This window comes from Zingiber officinale, chromosome 2A (assembly GCF_018446385.1).
Source record: "Zingiber officinale cultivar Zhangliang chromosome 2A, Zo_v1.1, whole genome shotgun sequence".
NCBI lineage: Eukaryota > Viridiplantae > Streptophyta > Magnoliopsida > Zingiberales > Zingiberaceae > Zingiber > Zingiber officinale.
The window spans coordinates 161,742,011-161,752,290 of record NC_055988.1 but is presented as its reverse complement, the minus strand read 5'-3'; the positions used below and the strand labels follow the sequence as shown (position 1 = coordinate 161,752,290).

At 47.3% G+C, this 10,280-nt stretch overlaps 2 protein-coding genes across 2 annotated transcripts; both read left to right on the top strand.

Moving 5' to 3' along the window:
• The first annotated feature begins 1,930 nt into the window (after positions 1-1,930).
• Positions 1,931-3,112, top strand: LOC122042956 (protein DMR6-LIKE OXYGENASE 2-like). Its single transcript, XM_042603364.1, has one exon. The coding sequence runs from the start codon at positions 1,984-1,986 to the stop codon at positions 3,043-3,045; it is 1,062 nt and encodes a 353-aa protein (XP_042459298.1). The 5' UTR covers positions 1,931-1,983; the 3' UTR covers positions 3,046-3,112.
• Positions 3,113-5,327: 2,215 nt separating this feature from the next.
• LOC122044195 lies at positions 5,328-7,383 on the top strand. Its single transcript, XM_042604723.1, has 2 exons — positions 5,328-5,544; positions 6,290-7,383. Exons 1-2 carry the CDS (start codon positions 5,328-5,330, stop codon positions 7,381-7,383), a joined length of 1,311 nt encoding a protein of 436 aa, XP_042460657.1.
• Positions 7,384-10,280: the final 2,897 nt, after the last annotated feature.

Below are 10,280 nucleotides of genomic sequence, written 5' to 3'. Positions count from 1 at the left end.
CATGGCCCGGCCCTTCCATGATCTTGACCCCTTGCCTAATCCCCCTTCACTTAATAAGGGAAATGAAGGAACGGTCTTGGGTTTTCTAGAGATCGTGGTGTGATTCCATAGGTTATCCGGTCTAAGAAAGTTAAAACAATAATTAAAAAAGTAACAGGAGAGATCACCTAGTAAATTTAAGAAATTTTAATAGACATTGTAGTATTGGATATATGAATTTTCATTGTATGATAAAGTTGACACTCGACACATTAGAATTAAATCACCATTTGAATAAATTATAATGTAGAATGCTCTAGACTTATGTCTCGGAATGTAAGAAGCTAATCAAACTCAGTGTACGTAATTTTTTATATACTCGAGGGAGTCCAACTTAGGGTCCGTAATTTTTATCCATATTTTTTTAGTGTTTTTAATAGTTAATTATAAGAAAAAAATAAAGAAAGAAAAGAAAAAAATAATTTAAAAAATTGTATGTGAGCTGCATTGATTAAAATAGATTTTTAGTATTGCTGTTTCGTCAATTTATCAAAAACAATGTATCTAGATTTTTAAATTTATTAAAAGATACTTCTTTTTTATCAAAAGATGTATTTTTTTATAATGTTTTTCCATTTAACCTCCTAATAAATTTGATTACTTTTATTTTTATTTTATCTGTCATCTTTCTATTTCTTCTTTCTTTTTATGCATGCAATGTTTCTTCTTTTTTTTTTTTTTTTTTTCTCTCTATTGCATGTCAATTCTTCTAAAAATATTTTAACACATTTGAGAAGCTGAAACAAATAATGGATAGCACCGTTTAACTCTTTATAATCCTAAAATTCATAGGAACTGAAATGAGTGCAATTGGAGCTCTTTAAGTCTATTAGTGGATTTTAATTGAAATCTACAAATGGACCTAGAGAACTCCGATTGTATCTATTTCAGTTCCTGTGGATTTCTGAAGTTGCAAGAAGTTTATATATGTTATCCATTGTTTATTTCAACTTCTCAGAGGTGTTAAAATGTAATAAAAAAGAATCGTCAAAATTCTTCACACTGGACCTAATATGGAATCATATCAGACCCAACTTGGACTTGATATCATTTCATGTCAAGCCCACGTTGGGCCTGATATGATTCCATATTAGATCCAATGTGGAGAATTTTGACGATTCTTTTATTATTATATTTTAACACCTCTGAGAAGTTGAAATAAATAATGGATAACATATTTGAACTCTTTGCAACCCCAAAAATCCACAAGAATTAAAATGGATGCAATCAGAGCTCTCTAAGTCCATCAGTGAGTTTTCGTCTAAGTTCATCAGTAGATTTCGACCAAAACCCACTAATGAACCTAGAGAGTTCCGATTGCATCTATTTCATATTCCTGTGAATTTCTAGAGTTGTAAGGAGTTAAATGGTGTTATTCATTACTTATTTTAATTTCTGGGGGGTCTTAAAATATTTTTAGAAGAATCGATATGTAAAAAAGTGGAAAGAAAAAAGAAAAAAGAAAATAGAAGAGAAATGACATAAAAAATAAAAAGATGAAAAAATAGTCAAATTTGTAAAAAAAAAAAAAAAACTTAGAATAGAAAAAATATATATAAAAACATATATCTTGATAAATAATAATTTTTTTTTTTTTTGATAAATTTAAAAATTTAGATATGTCTTTTTCATGAATGGCCGTTAGAGCCAAATTCTGCCGTCTCTAAAATTCCATGTTTTTTGTTCGTTTGTTTTCGTCGGAGATTCCATGTAGATACTCATAATTCGTATTGCCTAAATTAATTTTCATTTCTGAGAGTAGCATGGCCCACTCGAAAGCCAATCAATAGGCTGGTACTTTAAGGGATGGAGCATCCTAGGTACGTAATGTTATTCTCTGCATATAATGAACCGAGCCGTTAAACCGTCCACATCCATCGACCGAACCAATTTATAGCAAACCGAGGAGGATCAAGGAAGGTGAAGAAGCGAGAGGGGAACAAAATGACGCTCGTTTTCGAGCCGGCCTTCGTTCAAGCCCCGGAGCACCGGCCGGAGCCCGTCGTGTCCGAAGCCGGCGGGATCCCTGTCATCGACCTCGCCCCGCTCCATCTCCTGGACGCCCGCCTGGAGTTGCAGGCTCTGGTGGCGCAGGTGGAGGCGGCGTGCCGTGATTGGGGCTTCTTCCAGGTGATCAACCACGGGGTTCCGCAGGGAGTGGTGGAGCGGGCGTGGGCAGCCTCGAAGGGGTTCTTCGGGCTGCCGCTGGAGGAGCGGCGCCGGGTGCGGCGCGACGAGGCCAATCCGGTCGGGTACTACGAGGCGGAGAACACCAAGAACGTGCGCGACTGGAAGGAGGTGTTCGACTTGATCGTCCACGAGCCGACCATCATCCCCTCTCTGACGGCGGACGGCGGAGATGCCGATGGGCTGATCGAGCTGCGCAACCAGTGGCCCCAATCGCCTCTTGGATTCAGAGGAGCGCTGACAGAGTACGCCCAGGCCACAGAGGCGCTAGCTTTCAAGCTCTTGGAACTGATCGCCCTCACCTTGAACCTGCCGGCCAAGAGGCTGAATGACTTCTTCAGGGACCAGACCAGCTTCATCAGGCTCAACCACTACCCGCCCTGCCCCTTCCCCGACCTCGCCCTCGGCGTCGGCCGCCACAAGGACAGCGGCGCCCTCACTATCCTCGCCCAGGATGATGTCGGCGGGCTCGACGTCAGGAGACAGTCCGACGGCGAGTGGGTTCGCGTCAAGCCGGTCCCCAATTCCTTCATCGTCAACGTCGGCGACCTTTTTCAGGTTTGGAGCAACGACAGGTACGAGAGCGCAGAGCACAGGGTGTCCGTGAACTCGGCGAAGGAGCGATTCTCCATACCGTTCTTCTTCAACCCTGCGCACCATGTGATGGTGAAGCCATTGGAGGAGCTTCTAGACGAGAATAATGTTGGCAAGTATGAAGAGTTCAACTGGGGCGACTTCTTTATGACAAGGAAGAAGAGTAACTTCAAGAAGTTGGATGTGGAGAACATCCAGATATATCACTTCAAGAAGAACAAGTGATCATGTAACATATCTGTGTTGAAGAGATCATGTAACATGAAATAAAATGGTGTTTGATGGTGTGGAACTAACTGCGTTTTAAGATCTTTGATCGTACAATAGATATCGTATATCTATAAGGAAGATATGCTTCATCCCACTTTTATTCTTCATGTATGGGATATATATGTTGAAGGATTCAAAGACAAAGTTAATTGCGAGGTAAACTTGACTTTTTAGAGATTGACACAATCACACAAGAGAAGTTAAAAGAGATGGAATGGGTTTGAGAGATGAGTAAGTAAAGAAGACTTGGTATTCTTGAGGATATAATTACAAATGAAAGGAAGAAAGCATGGTGAGAAGATTCTAGAAAAATATCAAGAGTGATTTTAAGGAAGAGACTAAAAGATGGACCATGGGACAAGAACATGACAACTTTATCCATCTTGTTGATTAGTGTTCATACAGCTAGTGTATTTAGTAAAACTTAAGTAGTTTGTTGATGCACTCAATTTCCTCTCGGCTTTGGGGATGGAAGTTTTGTAAAGACATTTAAATTTGTCTTTAATAATAATATGGTACATGTTCGTGGGGTCAGCAAGATGATATGATTAGAAGTCAAGATCATATGATGGTCAGAAGTCAAGTCTCCATGGTTGGCCAGAAGTCAGGCTTACGTGGAGGTCAGAAGTCAGGCTTACGTAAAGGTCAGAAGTCAGGCTTACGTGGAGGTCAGAAGGTCAGCCTCCATGGCTGGTCAGAAGTCAGGCTTACGTGGAGGTCAGAAGGCCAGCCTCCGTGGCTGGTCAGAAATCAGGCTTACGTGGAGGTCAAAAGTCCAGCCTCCGTGGCTGGTCAGAAGTCAAGCTTACACGGCCAGGGTCCAAGTCTCAGCTTATGGGGCGGTCGGGACGTATAAGGAAGGCATGGATAACAATAGGTGAGCGCGGGTCGGGAAACAGACCTGGCGTACAGGTCGGGATGTACAGGCCATGGATAACAGTAAACAGAAGCAGGTCGGGAAACAGACCTGGCGTACAGGTCGGGACGTACAAGCCATGGATAACAGTAGAAGAAGCAGGTCTAGACACAGCTCTAGCGTACAGGTCGGGATGTACAGGCCATGGATAATAGTAAACAGAAGTAGGTCGAGAAATAGACCTGACGTACAGGTCGGGACGTACAAGCCATGGATAATAGTAGGAGAAGCAGGTCTGGACATAGCTCTAGCGTACAAGTCGGGATGTACAAGCCATGGATAACAGTAGACAGAAACAGGTCTGGACACAGCTCTAGCATACAGGTCGGGATGTACAAACCATGGATAACAGTAAACAGAAGAAGGACACAGCTCTAGCATACAGGTCGAGGTGTACAAGCCATGGATAACAGTAAACAGAAGCAGGTCTAGACACAACTCTAGCATACAGGTCGGGACATAGCTATAGCGTACAAGTCAGGACGTGCAAGCCATGGATAATAGTAGACAGAAGCAGGTCGGGACATAGCTCTAGCGTACAGGTCGGAACGTACAAATCATGGATAATAGCTGACAAAGGCAGGTCGAGATACAAGCCTAACGCACAGATCAGGACATACGAATCACGGATAAAATCATACAGAAGCAAGTCGGGGTACAGATCTCGGGATACAGACCCAGCGTCCAGGCGCTACAGGACAAACTGGCCAAAGAATCGTAACCGCTTGTCAGAGAATAATCAATGTGTCAGGAAATATGTTAACATTCGGGGTTCACTACGCCTTTGGTTTTGTCGCCGACCTATTAGGAAGAGCCATGTGTCAATCACCGCCAGACAAAGCCTGACAGCCGATATTCCCTGACACTCACCAGGTACCAGAGACATCCATTGCAGTATAAAAAGGGATGCTTTGTCCCTTATGCAGGTACACTCACTCATCATTTCTCACCAGTCTTTACTTTTCGTCCTTTCTCTGTGTTTTCTGGAGAAAAAATACCTGACTTGAGCATCGGAGGGCCTGACCCGGGGACTTTTCCCCTGGTTTCTGGTCTCTAACGACTCGTGGGCTCGTCTGAGTGTGCGCAGGGCCGCAGTGCCATCGTCCTGGTCATCTTCCTTCGTCAGCCGCCCGTGCGAACCTTTCAGGGGGTGCCAGGTAGATCCGATGCTTCGGCGACTTTCCGTCAACTTCCAGTCCATCAAGGCCCGCCTCCATCCGACTCAGCTTCCAGACGGGATCAAATTTGGCGCCGTCTGTGGGAACACAACAACCTATTCAGGAACGTGAAGATAGAGGAGTCTGGCCGCATCAATGTCACTATGACCGCCGGAGAATACGAACTCTTCAAGGAGGCCAAGAGGCGAGCAGCCTTCGAGAAGCAAGCGACTGTCTCTCGACCACGCCAAGCTCCTGCTGAAGCTTCTAAGGAGCCCCTCCCTGTCTCGGATCGGGGCTCTAAGAGAAAACAGCCTGAGGCATTTCCTCAGGTTCCTTATCGTGAGCCCGACATGGGGTATTATCAGCCAGCACATAAATGTGCGTGCTCGTGCTTACACGGGCATGCACGTACACACTACATGTGTGTACGCGCATTGAAGGGTTCGGGCACTGACGTACCCGAACTACCATATATGGACGTTCCAGCTCGCTGGAACGGACAATGTGACAAAGTAATGAGTCGTTCGTCATCGATTTTGACCGATGAACTCACTTGTATCCTTACATTTCCCCCCCCCCCCCTGATCGCTACAGGTAGTCTCTTAGAGGTATGGCTCAGAGACTACCTTACGCTTGTGCGCCGCTCGGGGCTTCCCGCCTTCTCCCCTCGCTCCCTTCCCTTCGGGGGCCGGCCGGACAATGCGTACCATATAGTGAATGAGCTATCCCAGACAGATCGTGACGGGTATAGCTAGGTGGGGTCCCACCCCCCCAGCCCATCACGATCGGGCTGGGAATAGCGGTGTGCACCAGTTGCAGCTGGGAGAGAGGCTTAAGAAAGAACAACCACAAGTCTCCATGGCTGAAAGTTCCTTGCCACGAGACTCGGAGAAAGGGAAGACTCTCATAATACCAGAAGTATTCCCGGAAGATCCAGACGAGAAAGTATCTTTCTCGGCCAGGATTTTAAATGAAAGATTGCCCAAGGGTTATAGGGCCCCGTCGATCGGAGAATATGATGGGAGCAAAGACCCGGAAGAGCATTTACGCAAATTTAAAAATGCAGCCCTGCTACACCAATACAGTGATGCTGTCAAGTGTTGAGTTTTTTTGAACACTCTAGCTGACTCGGCATTAAAATGGTTTGATGGGCTACCTCAAGGATCCATCACCTGTTTCTTGGACTTCAAGACGGCCTTCCTGCGTCATTTTGCTAGTAGTAAGAAATATCAAAAGACAGATCACTGTCTTTTCGCTCTGAAACAAGGGTCGACCGAGCCCTTAAGAAGTTATATCAACCGCTTTAATCAAGTGGCTCAGGATGTCCCCACCGCCACTTCGGAGATTCTAATGAGTGTATTCTCTCACGGATTAGGGGAAGGAGAATTCTTCAGAGATCTCATCAAAAATCCCGCTCGAAATTTTGATGAAATGGTGGAAAAAGTTGCCTGCTACATCAAAGTAGAAGAAGCACAGGCGGCTCGGAGGAAAGCCGAAAGACCACCTCCCTCTACCAATAAGCCGGAAAGAAGGGTGCCTCAACCACCTCCTCAACCTCTGCCGCGCGCTCAGGAGACCAGACGTACTTTCCATCCCGGGCCGGAGATCCGACCAGCTCCCCGAGTTGCAGCCGTGCATGCTCCTCGACCTGGATCATGGAACACTCGGTATTGCACTTATCATCGGTCTCGCACTCATGATACTAATCATTGTTTCAAGTTTGCGCGGGATTTAAAGCGGGCTGCCGAGTTAGGCTTACCACCGCTAGAGCTAGCCCCTCAAGTGCTCAAGATGATGGAAGAGCAACAAACCACGGCTGGACAGGCCGGGCAACCTCGCCCTGACCTAGCAAGACCCAGTACACATCAACCTGGTCGGGGGAAAGAGCCAGAAGGAGCGCGGGAAGCCGAGAATAGAGGCAATGACGCCGTCCGAGAAATTGACATGATCTCTGGAGGGCCAACTGATGGAGACTCGGGAAGAGCACGCAAGTCACATGTGCACCGCTTGGAGGTTCACACTGTAGGATGCAGCCAGGAGCAGGCTTCTGGCCCTGTTATTAGCTTTGGGCCTGCAGACTTGGAAGGTCTGGAGCTACCTCATGATGATGCCCTTATCATCAAAGCCATCATTGTCAATAGCCGAGTGGCTTGGGTTTTTGTTGACACTGGGAGCTCGGTCAATATTCTGTTCAGGACTGTATTCGAGGAGATGTAGATTGATGCTACTGAACTCCAGCCTGTGGCCACATCTCTATATGGATTTACAGGCAATGAGGTGAAGCCAATGGGTCAGATTAAGCTGGCCATATCTTTGGGCACCAAGCCGTTGGTGCGCACAAGGAGAAGCACTTTTATAGTGGTGGACTCCCCTTCCTCTTATAACGTCATTTTGGGAAGGCCCGCTCTGCATGAATTTAGGGCCGTTGTTTCAACCTTTCATCAGAAAATCAAATTTCTTATTGACGAGCAGGTCGGGGAAGTTAAAGGATAGCAGAGGGTTTCTCGCTGATGCTATATTGATATGGTCCAGGTGGAGGCTAGGAAAAATCAAAGGATGCAATATGGGGGTGTCCACGCTGTTCAAGAAGAGTCTTTGCCTATGGCTGAAGAACTCATCCCCTGGGAGGAGGTGCAACTATACGTTGAGCGTCTTGAGAGTCTGACCCGCTTGGCAAGCGACCTTCCTTCTCCCCTCAAGGAAGAGTTAGTTCAATGCTTGATTCGTAACCGGGGCGTCTTCGTCTGGTCTACAGAAGAGTTACACGGGGTCAAGCCGGAAGTAGCCGGACATAAGTTACATTTACTACCGGACTCCCGACCTGTCAAGCAAAAGAAAAGAAACTTCTCGGCCGAGCAAAACAAAATAATCAGAGCTAAGGTGGATCAGCTCAGGAAGGCAGGCCACGTTCGAGAAGTGCAGTTCCCGTCCTGGCTCTCTAATGTGATTTTAGTAAAGAAGCCGAATAATAAGTGGAGGGTGTGTATAGACTTCAGAGACCTCAACCGAGCTAGTCCCAAGGACTGCTATACTCTGCCCCGGATCGATCAGATGGTGGATTCCACGGTCGACTGCGAGAGGATCTGCATGCTGGATGCATACCAGGGGTATCATCAGATACCTCTAGCGATGGAGGACCAAGAAAAGACAAAGTCGAAGTAATCTCTTCAAGTTATCCTGGTCGAGAAATCACCCCCAGGTTAGCAATATCTATCTTGGTCGGGAAATCACCCTCATGTCGGCAACATCTATCCTGGTCGAGAAATCACCCCCAGGTCGACAACATCTATCCTGGTCGGGAAATCACCCTCAGGTCGGCAACATCTATCGTCGAACAGGTTTTCATTAGAATTCTCGGTCGGTTGTCCCAGACTCTCGCCCCAGTGCGAGTTATAAGTGAGCAAGGCTCTCACGCCCAACGACCGTTCAGGTCGGGTCCCAGACTCTCGCCCCAGTGCAAGTTATAAGTGAGCAAGGCTCTCACGCCCAACGACCGTCCAGGTCGGGTCCCAAACTCTCGCCCTAGTGTGAGTTATAAGTGAGCAAGACTCTCACACCCAACGACCATCCAGGTCGGGTCCCAAACTCTCGCCCCAGTACGAGTTATAAGTGAGCAAGGCTCTCACGCCCAACGACCGTCCAGGTCGGGTCCCAGACTCTCGCCCCAGTGCGAGTTATAAATGAGCAAGGCTCTCACGCCCAACAACCATTTAGGTCAGGTCCCAGACTCTCGCCCCAGTGCGAGTTATAAGTGTGTAAGGCTCTCACGCCCAACGACCGTCTAGGTCGGGTCCCAGACTCTCGCCCCAGTGTGAGTTATAAGTGAGCAAGACTCTCACGCCCAACGACCTTACCGGTCGGTTGTCTTAGACTCTCGCCCCAGTGTGAGTTATAAGTGAGCAAGGCTCTCACTCCCAACTGTGGGAACCCCAAGGTTGTTTTGGTGTGATCAACAAGTTAAGTTAGGTCCTGTGTTGTTTTAACCTTGTGTCTAAGTATGCAGGAACTTAGGAGCACAGGTACTCGAGCGGAAGACGCAGCTAGCGAGAAGGATGGCACGCGGTGCGTCCGAGGGACGAGGTGCTGCGGAAGAGTACCCCAGTGGGCGAGAAGGAAGCGTGCAGTGGTTCCGAGGGACAAAAGCCGGAGCGGAAGATTGCTCAGGGAGCAAGAGACGCAGTTAGCGAGAAGGTTGGTACGGGGTGCAACCGAGAGACGAAGACTGCGGATGAATATGCTGGTGGACGAGAAGGAAACACACAGCGATTCCGAGAGACGAGAAGCCGGAGCGGAAGGCTGCTCGAGAAGACCGGAAGTTGGGTTCGGGTGAGCCCTTTTCCGGATGGCAGAGATCACCCAAGCGAGCGGATCCGGAGGAGAAGAACCAGACCGAGGCGGGACTGAACCAGAGAAGAGGTCCTGAATGAAAAATCAACATATGTTGACTTTGGGCTCCGGGGCGTCGGGCGCCCGGAGCAGCCCAGGGCGCCCGGAGTAGCCCGGGGCGTCCGGAATGGCTCCGGGCGCCTGGACCAGGATAGTTGACCAGATCGCGTCAAACATGATCTAAACGTTGGGGATAAAGTTTTATCCCCCAAGGGCGCCCGGAATCCCTTCGGGACGTCCCGACCAGGACTATAAATATAGCCTTGGTCCAGAAGCTTTTTAACGAACTCATTACTTATAATTCCAACGCTTGTGTGCTTTAGAGTTGTAGTTAAGCTTCTGTTTCTGCGCGTCAACGTTGTAAGAGGCTTCTCCGCCTGAAGGAAATTGATAGTATGCTTTATCTTCCTTGGATTAACAACCACATCGGTTGTAACTAAGTAAACACTCGTGCCTCTTCCTTTATGTTTTATTTCTTTTATATTCTTATGCAAGTGTTAGCTTAAAGAGTTCGAGGAAGGGTTGTTTGTTTTGATTTTGCAAGATATCCAACAACCTCGCTTCCAACCGGCCCAACGGTCCTACAAGTGGTATCAGAGCTGAGACGCTTCAAGAAGGACTAACCACCGTCTGAAGGAACAAAACAATGGCCAGAGCTAGCAACTAACCACCAGCATTCGAGGGGGAGTTTGCCGTTTGGAAACAAAAAATGGAGGTTTATCTTAATT